Genomic DNA, 11837 nt, shown 5'->3' with positions numbered 1-11837 from the left:
TTAGACTTTGAATAAGGTTTGAGATTCAGCTTTTTCCAAATCATCGCTATCGCTGAACCACCTGAACCTCTCTATTACAAGGAGAGAACTTTGTTATTGCAAGCATGGACCAGCACTGGGGAGGACAGCCTCAGGTAATAGTGCAATTGGTGCTGTGTGCACTGTGGGACAGCCTTGTATCTTGTTATGGATGTACAGGGATTAGGACAGTCTTCAAATATTCTAGAGATGGGCTCAAAGTGCAGTCGACCACTTAAACTTTATATCCAGCTACTCGGGTTCCCAGAAGTACCATGAGGACAAAAGGACATTGTGGATCCTTCTATATCATAACAACTAAATCTAGGTTCCATGTTAAAGGCACTGGCTTCACCAAATGCTGTTCTGACTCCTTCTAATTTGCCCAGCTTGTAGAACATGTGAATTTAATGGAAGAACTAAAACAAATAGCCCACAGAGCCCAATTACAAGGCTCTACTTGCATTGATATTGCTACACTTGTGTCTTAGCTGTTCATTTATATACTGGTCTTGGAATGCAGTGCTTACTTTATGGGTCGCTGGGGTTTTGGTTTAATGCAAAATGTTGACTGCTTCACTTCTTGAGTTGTTGCTGCAAACCTCCGAGAAACACTTGTAATGAAGGTCATTTTTCTATGGAAAGCACCAGCTGACAATAAAGCATCTAAAGCATCTTGCTTTTTATTTTTTATTTTTTACTCTGTTTAAGAAAATTATTGACACTGCACATTACAAGCATACAGTTTTGATTGGAAATATTTGAATTGTTGTTAGATGTGAACACGTTCTACAGCCTATTTTTTATAAAGATAAAATTGTAAGTAATTAATGAGGTGAAAATAAAAGGAGTGCATGTGGTTCTTAATGGTTTGGAGGTTTGGATCCCAACTCTTAATGTAAAATGCATGCTGCTTTTTCAGACTGGAGCACCTAGGGAAAATCGGATCAGGAGCAGGAGCGCTGTTCGGTAGCTGACCCTGACCTTTAACCTCCTGCGTGAAAGATGTGAAAAGACAGTTTCACCTTTGAGGATGGTGGTCTGCTAGTTTGAGCATTGGATTACATGACATGTCCACGAGAAATGATTCAATATGAACTCACTTATGTTAACCAAATTCTAGTGAGAAACAACAGATAAGCAAATTCTCATTTCCTCCACGACAGAAACAGAATTTGTAAAGACCCTCAGTGAACTCAGTTATTCCAGTGCGCTTTTAGGTTCTGTCAACTATATATGGACAATTGAAAATATTCAAATGAAATCATTTCATTTTGTCAGTGTGCACTTTAAGACCTATATTCATTCCAGGTGTTTGACTTTACATGCACTGGTAGTGCTTTCGCGCAGAGCCAATAATAGAGAAAAAAGATGTCAGACAAATAAACATGGAATATAAAGGTGGATATCGTGATTGCAGATCATACAAAGCTTCAAAGTTTATTCTGGCATATGACTAACATTGGGAATCCCAAACAATGCTATTATATTTCACAGTATGAGACTCACTGTGTTCAGTAAAGTACATTTATAGTTCAGAAATACTGTACCTTTCAGTGGCACTTTATGCTGATTACACAGTAGGCTACATTTCTTTATCACCATGAAAATGGGAACTAATCACTCGCTTTTTTATATATTCTGATTCAGCATTAGCAGAAACAGTTTCTGAAATTGAAAACATGTGGTGGACAACCTTTTCAGTATAATTTTCTGTAACCTTGCCTCAAAAGGCAAATTGTGACTTGTGACATTTGACTAATTGCAACATTCAAACAGTGGTCTACATGCACCCCACCTAAGACCACGAGTGCCGCTCTGTGGCACAGATATCCCGAGGCTAAGCCAAAGGCCTGTGGTCTCACAGCATTCAGCTCCCTCGGTGACCAATTTATTTTCATCTTGTTCACCCCGGTGGTTTGTCTAGATCTTTTAGGTTGCCACTTCACATTGTGCTATAGATATGAAGCAGTGAAGAATTTCTAGGAGGTCTCTGATAGAGGATGTTTGAGTAAATACAGATCCCTGATGCAGGTCTGGATCTTGGATAATAAAACTTATATTTTAGCCTTTCTAGTGAGAACAGGGCGTGCACGGTAGTGTGGTTAGGACTGTTGCCTCACAGCTAGAGGGTTCCTAATTTGAATCCCAACTGGGGCCTTTTCTGTGTGGAGTCTGTATATTCTCCCAGTGTAAGCTCTGGGTACACTTTCCACTGTCCAAAATCATGCATGTTAGGTTAATTTGTGATTCTAAATTGATCCTAGGAGGGAGTGTGCACATGCACGGTTGTTTGTCTTATTTGTCTCTCTATGGCCTATGATGGACTGGCGACCCAACCAGGTGTGCACTGCCTCTCGCCTAATGGCAGCTGGGATTGGCTCCAGGTGTGTCATTATAGCATTTTTTTTATTTCAAAAGTCTTCACAGATTTTATTGGGTAAGTTCAGGGCTGCAGAGAGGCAAATCCAGTTCCGATACCCTCTTCTTCAACAGCCAAGTAACGTGTGCAGAATGTGGTTTTGCATTATCTTACTGATAAATACAAAGACATCCCTGGAAAAGGTGCTGTCTTCAAAACAGCATACAGTGAAATTTTCTATCACAGAGCCTGGCTTTTGCACATGTTGCTTATAACTGTCCGGATGGTCCTTTTGGTCCTTAATCTGGACCACGCAGTTTCTATTACTTCTATAAAAGATGGGTGTGAGGGACCGAGCCGGCAAAACATGAGGACACAGAAATGATTTTCAAAAAAGAAGGGGTTTATTCCCAAAAAAAAAAAAAACTTTAAACAATAGTTTACAGGGCCCTTAAAAGAGGTCAAATGAGGAAACTTAATTCAAAGACAAAAATCAAGATTTTAACATAACCTTAAGCTAACAAACAAAACTGACATGACACACAAGAAACAAAGGGGACTTAAATGTTGGCTGATCAGACCATGACACACTAAGGAAGAGGGAAGGGAAACATCAACATAAATTTAACTAACAAAAGGAAATAAACACAGTTAGCTCAAGAATAAACTTAAATGCCTAATACCTAAACCAAGTCAACAAAATAAACAAATCACAAAAGCAAAAAGAACTAATGCAGAAATTAAAAGACTCCATAGTCTTCCCCTCATAGTTGGTATCACCCAATCAATCTGGGATTGGAGTGGAGTGCTTATTTTCAGCCCAGTCCAAGCAACTGTGTGGCTGCAGGTGTGGCCATCACAATGGGATATTCTGAATCACTTAACCACATGATCCATTCCAGGTGCCTCTTAGCTCAGAGAAGTTAACGCTACCTCTGGACAAGGACATACATACACAACATAAAGCTCATTTGATTTTTTTTAAGCTACATTTTTATGGATATAATGTTTTACTGTAGTGCTTCACAAAGGTTTCCCATAGTATACCTTGTTCTTGTGGTTATATCAGCTGTTAATGAATGATGGTTCCAAAGTGTCCACTTTCAGCTGTGCACCTTTGTCTTTACACACAAATATTCTTCCAGATTCCTTTAATCATTTAATCATATTATGCTCTGCAGGAGGTATATGCTCTTTTATTTTTACGTGTTACAGGCCTGGTAGGCAGGAATGGATGTATATTAGAAATCAAATGAAGATGAGGAGACAAAATAATTTTTATTCCTACGGTCTGCAATGGAATAAAAATGTAAATGTAGGAATAACTGTGAATAAGTAAGTCAGCACCTGTGTTTTTTCTTAATGATTTACATGCTGATTATAGAGTGAACCAGAGTGAACATTTACTTGAAAGCATTTTAAAGGGGATAGACTGATAGAGAATCAAAATCGTCTTTTTCACGTTTTTGGTGTTAGTTCTGAGTCTCCCCGCTGTGGGGAGTACACACGCCGTACCAGCAAGTGTCAGAACCTCTGTTTCAAGTACTCCCCTTTTTTGAATATCCCCCAGAATATCCCCCAATCTGTTTTTGTGAAAAAGTGATGTCACTTTTTCAGCAATCGCCCCCCCACACCCAAATCCACAGCCACCCCGTTTCAGACACGCCCCTTCGGCGAGAAACAGGAACTGGTGTGCCTTCCAAGGCTGTGAAAGCGGACTACGATCCCGGAAAGCAATGTTCGCGATCAATGGCTTTTATTTATTTTTAACAGCATCCCCAGTACATACAACCGCCGACTTTTCCTTTGCTGTGCGCATTTCACGGAGTACAGTTTCACAAAGCTTGCACGATTCCGAGCAGGCTTCAGTCGGACTTTTGCTCAGTAGAGGGTCAGTTCCGACAGGGCCAGACAGACTGCAGCGAGCTGTGCGCTCCGCTGAGAAGGTGATCGGCTGCACGTCTCCAGGACTATGGGGCGAGCAGGTCGGATCACAGCTGACCCTTCTCTATTTGCACCACTCCCCTCGGGGAGGAGGCTTCGGTCCATTCGGACCAGAACCTCCCGTCACAAAAACAGTTTTTTCCCCCTTGCAGTCGGACTTATGAACACTTCATAATCACCTCATAACCTGCCCCAGTCACTTTACCATCATTAAAATTGCACTAATGAAGCTGCACTGTTGTTGCTCTGTATATTGGATACTGTGTATTGTTGTACACACCTTGTACATTTTATATTCATATATTTTTATTCTTTATTTTTTATTATTATATCCTATGTTACATGTTTGCACCTTACGCCGCAGCAAATTCCTAGTTAGTCACTAACAATGGCAATAAAATGAATTCTGATTCTGATGAGCTTTCTTTTCAGTCAGTGTATTACTCTATAGCTCTGTTTTCAGTGAGAGCAAGGGCAGCCAATCAAGCATCGGCAACCGAATAGCGCCAACACCTACCTGCATTTCATAATGAGGTTGCCAGATAAGCTCTGAAACGACGCCAATAAGGGAAAAAGACGCATTCTAAACCCAGCATAGTAACAGCTGTTTCAGAGAGCCTTTTAGGGAGGTTCTGAGCCATTACAGACCCAACCAATTTTTCTTGGGCTACATATCACATCACAGAACAAGGATTAATGCCCCATTCAACCATTCTCTATCACCTTTAAACAATGCAACTGAATATTTTGTGGGTAAATGGATACATATACAAAACAGAAAAATTTGCACAATTACAAAGCTCTAAAATCATTATAATGAAGAAAACATCTTTTGATGGGGACAAACTATTAATTAAAGGCAAATACATTTGGTTGTACTGGCTATATTTAGCTGTTGTAAAAGTGAATTCTCATAATCTTCATACCCTCAAAATGAAATGGGTGCATCCCACTTTTGGCAGAATTTCCCTCGTCCTTTTTTCAGTTGCTTTTTGGCAGATTTAATCATTCTTTCATTTATCTATTTCGTGACAGCTCTTGTTGCAGACTATAGTTGAAAATCTCTTCATATAATTTTTATAAGCAACTGTCAGATTGTGACAGTGTCCTTATGTTCCCGATGCCAAATGAAGACATGTTATCACTCTCTGTGCCTTGAGTGCAGCTTGCTGTTTGCTTCTCATCTGCCACAGTAAGTCGTCTCTTGGCATTGTAGGAGCCAATCCCTGCTAGTTCACGGTCAACAGTGATAGTGACAGACAGTGATACAGCTCCACAAACAAATTTGAGTTTACCTTTGTCGTGGGGAGCTTTATTATCTCTGACACCTCTTAATTCCTCACCAACTGCCCATTTTAAGAGAAAGTAATCTTCCTCAAACACAACTGCATTAAATTTTATATCATTTGTTTGCCTGTCTTTACTTGCATCCCTCTCAACTCGTAACTTCTCACTTAACACCATCGTTATAGTATTCTCAAGTCCTCAACTTTGGCACCTCTCTTATCACTAAGGATGTCAGTGAGAGCTGAGAAACGCAGCCTATCTCCGACACCACCTGTTTATTGTCACTCTGTGAAGCTGTTCTCGTTGCCTCAAGACTTCTTTGCTGCAACACCCCTCTCTTCACTTCTGCAGTAAACCTCATTAAGTTTGAAATACTATTACCTGAATGACTGCATGTTCCTGTTTAAGAGGTCATCTCCGAAACCTGCAATGATTACTACAACAAGTGTGGAATAATACAAGGCTGTATCTCAAAAAGTTGGGATATTCAGTAAAGCATAAAGAAAGAAAAATAGAATTTGTAAATCACTGCAGTCTCAATTGTGTTCCGATTAAATTGGTGTTTTGATAAGAGATAGAATCTTGGTCAAAGTAGACACTTATTCACAGCACAACAATAAACCATTCTGCCTCTCTAGATGTGTCCCCTTATAAAGAACTGTTGAACTGACAGCCATCAATTTAAATTTTCCTTTCAGCCTCTTTGCAATTTTGCCACATTTGCCCTCCATGCTGTGACTGCCTTTTTTGTCAACAGATTGCAGGGAATCTGCTGGATAAACACAGCAAAATTGAAAATGAAACTTGCCAGTTCATGCTCGCACATGCGCAAATACACACGCATGCACACACCGTATCTTAGAAACCAAGGCAAACACTTAAATAACCCACTGCAGTCAGTTGTCCTTGAAAAGGAAGAAAGAAGAAAAAATGACAAGAGGAACAGCATCCATTTATGCTCCTGATAAATGGTTTTCCTGAGAATAAAAAAAAGGCTAAGTCTCAATAAACTAAATCTTAGTTTGGTTGCAGTGGAGTTACTGGAAAAACTAACGAAAAAATGCTTTTTCCATATGTTAAAGTTATCTTCAAATATGCTCCGCCCAGTTTTTCAAACTTGAAAGTATAAAAAAACTCTCCTTACTTTGCAGCAATAAAAAAATGACCTTTTGTTGAATAGATTCTTGATTTTTTTTCTTTTCGTTGCGTTATCATGGGAGCACTGAAGTGGACATCACCTCCATGCCATTTAGATGTACCAGTCAAATCACTCAAGCTTGAAGTGATAAGTGGACAAACGGGGTAAAAAGAAAAAAATAGTGTCACAGCTATTGACAGGTGTATAACTGCAAAGGAGGTCAGCCATTTTTCACAAGTAGGACACACGAGATGGCCTTGCAGCTTTTATTGAAAGAGAGGCCTCACACCTGCTGTGACTCCTCAAATCCCATAAATGCGTCATTTTTGTGTTTTATCAAAGGTAATTGCACTCGAGAAGTATGTTTTTGTCTTCACAGAAAAACATTATAAATGTTCTGTTGTCATGTTGTTCTTCCTTCCTTTTACTTTTACTCTTTGCTTATTGCATTACGTGTAAAATGTACACCGATAAAAGAGTTTGTAACTTAATGAATTTAGTTTTATTAGATACACAGTAAAAGAGATCATGAGGAAACATGAGGTACATTACGTCAGAGTAATTGGAGATGTGGTGTGTTTCTAAATGCGGCGTTTGAATGAGTTTCTTACGCATGAGTGTGTGCACAGCCAACCTTTAACCATGTGTGGGTTTTGTTGTGTTTTGGTTTGGAATTTTTACTTTTGATTTCTTGGGTTTATGTCATTTTCTGTGAATATGACTAATTCAACAAGGTTAGTCTTGGTTCAGTTGTGCTGTTCCTTTTATTTTTCTCTTGTTCTGTGTTTTGATTTCTACTCTCCTCACACACCTGGTCAAAGTTGCCAATTACCACATCTGCACTGCTTTAGTGATCACTCCCATTAGTATCCTGCCCAGTTTATTTCATTCCATGTTGATCACAGAGTGTCATGCCTTCAGTGTGCTACCTTCTATACCTTGCCTCCAGTGCCTTTGGTTTTGTTTGTTAGGGAGGTTTATTAAGGTTGTGGTCCATCTATCTGCCTGCTGTCTGCATCCTCCTTTAAACGCAACCTCACAGCAAATAATTGAGTTAGCATGGAAATTTGATGTACTGATTCCAAGAGACTTGTTTCTTGTTTTTTCTTTATCATTTATTTTTTTTTTTTTTTAGATGTCGCTAATGAACATGAACTCCATAGGCACAAATCGTCACAGATCCTACAACTCATGCTTGAAAAAATGACCTCCTATTGTCTTTTCCTAAGCTCTTTTTCCTCGATCTCGAGGGAAAATGTCATGGGGTTAAGAAAAGATAGTAGGTGAAATTTGTAAGGACCTTGGAAAAGACAACCATGCTGCAATACTAATCCAACCACTCTTTCACTAAGTTGTGATCTGGGTTTGCAGCACTGAAAATACAGATGTTACAATACAATTTACAATATTTAGATATTTTGTATAATGAATTCTCATCACATTGTTTCACAAAGGTTATTTTGTATTAGAGGTCATTAAGAATTTTACTTTATTATCAAAGTTTGTAATCAAAATCTTCTTTGAAGGAACAAGTGAAATCTATCTTTTTCAGGATTTGAAGGCTGGTTTCTGAGTATCTGTGGCTTTCAAATGTAGCTCCTTAATCACTGTATCAGCAACTTAAAAGGAAAGCTGCAGGCTATCAGGTGATCTTGAAAATAGCTGCATGTATTCTATAGGATTCATATTCTTGTACCGCACAGCTACATCATTAAAAATAGCATGAACTATTCTTTTCACCTGTAGGTTGCCCTTAAAAGGGGGCTGGAGTGCACGACAGGGCAAAGCACTGTTGTCTCCTGACACTATGACCCCTAAGACAATACAACATGGAGGTGTTATTCCCATGTTAGTTTTTCAGTTAAGATCATTGTGATTTCACTTTTTTTTTTTTGTCTTTATAGAGGTACAAAGTGGAGATAATGGTGAAAAATAAAAGCTGTGCATGGTTACTGAGAAATATGTGCAGCAGCAGCTTCATGTTCATACTGAATATTGGATTTAAAGAGTAGATGGGATGGTAACTTCATCTCCTGCCTGTGTAACACCAGGTTGTGTGCAGTGTTTCGATCTGAGAGACGAGTCCAGAACAGAGCACATTTAGGTTGTGATCATTCCTTTGTTTGAGTCTGCTGGGAAAACAACCTGAAAGGTCACAGCTCCAAGAGTAGCCACTGCTGTGTGGAGCCGGTTCAGGGGGAATCACAACAATCAAAACAAGCTCCATATTCAGGTGTATAATGTTTTCTTGTTGGAATTTCAGAAATAAATTACACATCATAAATCATCACCTTCTTTCAGTTTTCTGTTATTTTCTTTTTGCCACCAAATGGGTCAGCTATTCAGAATATACCAGGTGATATGGGACGAGAATTCATTAGTTAACCTGCATATAAAACAATAAAAAATATTTCGGAGAAAGTTTCATTGTAACAAAAGAGGCACACATTAAATCTTTTCCAATTAATTCCCTCTATTCTAAGAGAAGTGCTTTCTTTTAATCCTGTAATTCTGAATTGACTTTGCTTGTTTATATTTTTAAGTGCAGTTTTCAGATGTCCTCCTTTTTTCTTCTTAAATACAACTTTTTATAGACTACACTAAGGAACCTGAATATTGTACACATGACTGAAGAGGAACAAAGTTGTGGTGTGTATGTGTCATGGGATTAAAACCTTTTGAGGTCTCTTCAAAAAGTCTGAAGCTGCTTGAAATTAGAGAAATGATGTTCTTCAGTATGAGTATTGGCCAGATTTTGCTATATCTGACTCTAATGGTCTTTTTTTTTTATGAGTTGTAGTATAGCTCACATATTATTCAAGAAATTAGATCATAGATTATTTGTTGTTGCTTAAGGTACAGCATTATTTATTAAAAAAGGTATGGTTAAAGTGACACATTTGTTTCATATGACTTACAGAATAGGGAAGGACAAAAAAACAAAACAAATTCTACAGCACAGTCTACATTCCCTTAGTTTACTTGAAGCTTGACCTGACTTTCAACATTTCTTCTGATGAATTAATTTATTCTAATTTAAAGCATTTCAAGATTTATGGATCTGAATATCTACACTGTATGCACAATGTTTAGGCATATGAGTAGTCCAACCTCTTCATTATTTTTAGGTACATTTTCCTAATATAAACCATATAGTCATGAATACCTCTTATATCCAATAATTTTCAGGAGATATATATTTTTGTAAAGTGAAAGATTGTGGCCTGAAGTACTGGATACCTGATATTAAGGAGTCTAAAAGAGAGGTTTCACTGGCACTGGAAGGTCAAACTATAAAATACCTCCCAGACAGATGGAGCAGATGTGAAATAGCTTTACTAATAAGATGCAACCACTGGACAATCAACAGGGTTGCAAAGACATTCAAGTTGAACAGAAGCTGTAACCTTACTGTCATTTAGAAAAAGACACGTCTATTAGATCTTTTCAGTTTAAAACAAATGAAAAATCCACTCCCAAACCTGTTGCCAGTTTCCAGAGCATGTTTTGCCCAAGCAATGGTACAGGAGGAATTCTGAAGCAATAAGGAACAATGCTCCATCCAGTACAAGAATTGTACTGATTGGTAAACAATCAAAGGCCTCAACGGTGAACCAATAATGGTCCCGCCCTGTTCCTAAACTGACAAAAATCATGCTAAGAATTTGTGAGCCCTTCTCAAACAACAGGGGAAGAAATCATACCTCACTGACCAGCATTTGAAGCTTCTCTGTTTATGTAGAACTTGATTGTAAACAGTACCTGAAACCTCATTCTGTCTATCTATTTAGTTATTTGTTGTAGAATAAATGAGGGAATTTGGAACAATTTCTTGTTTTACTAAAATGATGATGCATAGGATTCCTGCTGACTAACAGTTGCCTAATAACAATAATATTCTGAAGGAAAAGACTAAACTCAATTATTGTAAACAACAAAAGGGTTCAAGCACATTTTGGACCAAGTAAGAGCACTGTAATTGTTCGATAATAACATTATCAAACAAAAACAGTGGCTGTTGCAGCCACTTTTAGTTTAATCATATGTATTTACAAATTGCAACCCAAGCTAATTTATCTCTTAAAGAGATTTCTGGTTTTCTTCTTGTTTTTTTTTTAAACAAAAATCCAGCCCCACCCCTCAAACTGTGACCAAAGTCAAGGAAACACAGGGGCAGAATCAATTAACTCAGCCAAGAGAAACAATAAATGGAACCAGTCCATGACCAGACTTTTCATTATCCCAAATGAAAGGCAAAGCAGTAACAATGTTAGGCAAAAACCCCTTACTTTGAATCATGCAATTTTCTCAGTACACACAACAAATAGCTCAAATCTGAATGAAAGCAGCGCTAATGCACGCAACTGAATGCACAATCACAATTAACAATATTTTTCAGGCTGAAATGAAGTGATTAAAATGTTTAACAAGACTCAAATGATTGATTTCCTCCAGACTGGAATTCATTTAACATTGACTTAGAATAAAATTAAGTGATTGTGCTTTTATAACCAAAGTAGAACAAATAATACAAAGACAGGTGTACATCACTTAGAAAACATGAACACTGTTATATAAAATCTGAAGCACTTCTGTGGCAGTAAACAATTTACGATGGCTGGTAATGACTGCAGATCAGTTACAGTAAAATAACAGGACAACAGACAAACAAATACCATGACAACCGCATCAAGCAGTCACCATGAGCAGAAATATTTTTTAGACACTCACAACCGCCATCAAATGTGCATTCATTATACTTTACTGACCAACCAGCAACTCAGTATACTGGAAGCTGGTCACCAAAAAAAGCTAACAATAAACAAGTCCACAGACTTAAATATGAGATTACTTTTTCTTTTTTTTTAACACCTAATGAGAAATCCCAAGTAGAAAACAACATTGTGCATTGTGCAGTATTTTTTGAGCCTTGAGTTCATGTTGTAAAAGCCAAACTCCTTTGAAGCAGCTGCAGAATATTTCTCTTGTGCTCACGTCGCTTCTTAGTTTTTCAGGAACTGTTAAAAAAATAACAGAAAAAAAAAAACTGTCAATTTCTTTCTGTGCAATTCATGTATTAAGACTCTG

General features: G+C 37.9%; 1 protein-coding gene across 2 annotated transcripts in view; it reads right to left on the bottom strand.

Moving 5' to 3' along the window:
• Positions 1 to 8201: 8201 nt before the first annotated feature.
• LOC142401059 (roundabout homolog 1-like) overlaps positions 8202 to 11837 on the bottom strand; it is an 86584-nt gene continuing 82948 nt past the window's right edge. For both annotated transcript variants that reach the window (XM_075486294.1, XM_075486295.1), the window contains one exon: positions 8202 to 11767. In XM_075486294.1, the coding sequence (XP_075342409.1) occupies positions 11753 to 11767 (15 nt within the window). In that variant the 3' untranslated portion in view covers positions 8202 to 11752. The remainder of the gene's footprint in view (positions 11768 to 11837) is intronic.

The sequence above is a fragment of the Odontesthes bonariensis genome, chromosome 16, assembly GCF_027942865.1.
Source record: "Odontesthes bonariensis isolate fOdoBon6 chromosome 16, fOdoBon6.hap1, whole genome shotgun sequence".
Classification (NCBI taxonomy): domain Eukaryota; kingdom Metazoa; phylum Chordata; class Actinopteri; order Atheriniformes; family Atherinopsidae; genus Odontesthes; species Odontesthes bonariensis.
Note: the sequence above shows the minus strand (reverse complement) of the source record. Positions and strands in the feature narration are given on the sequence as shown.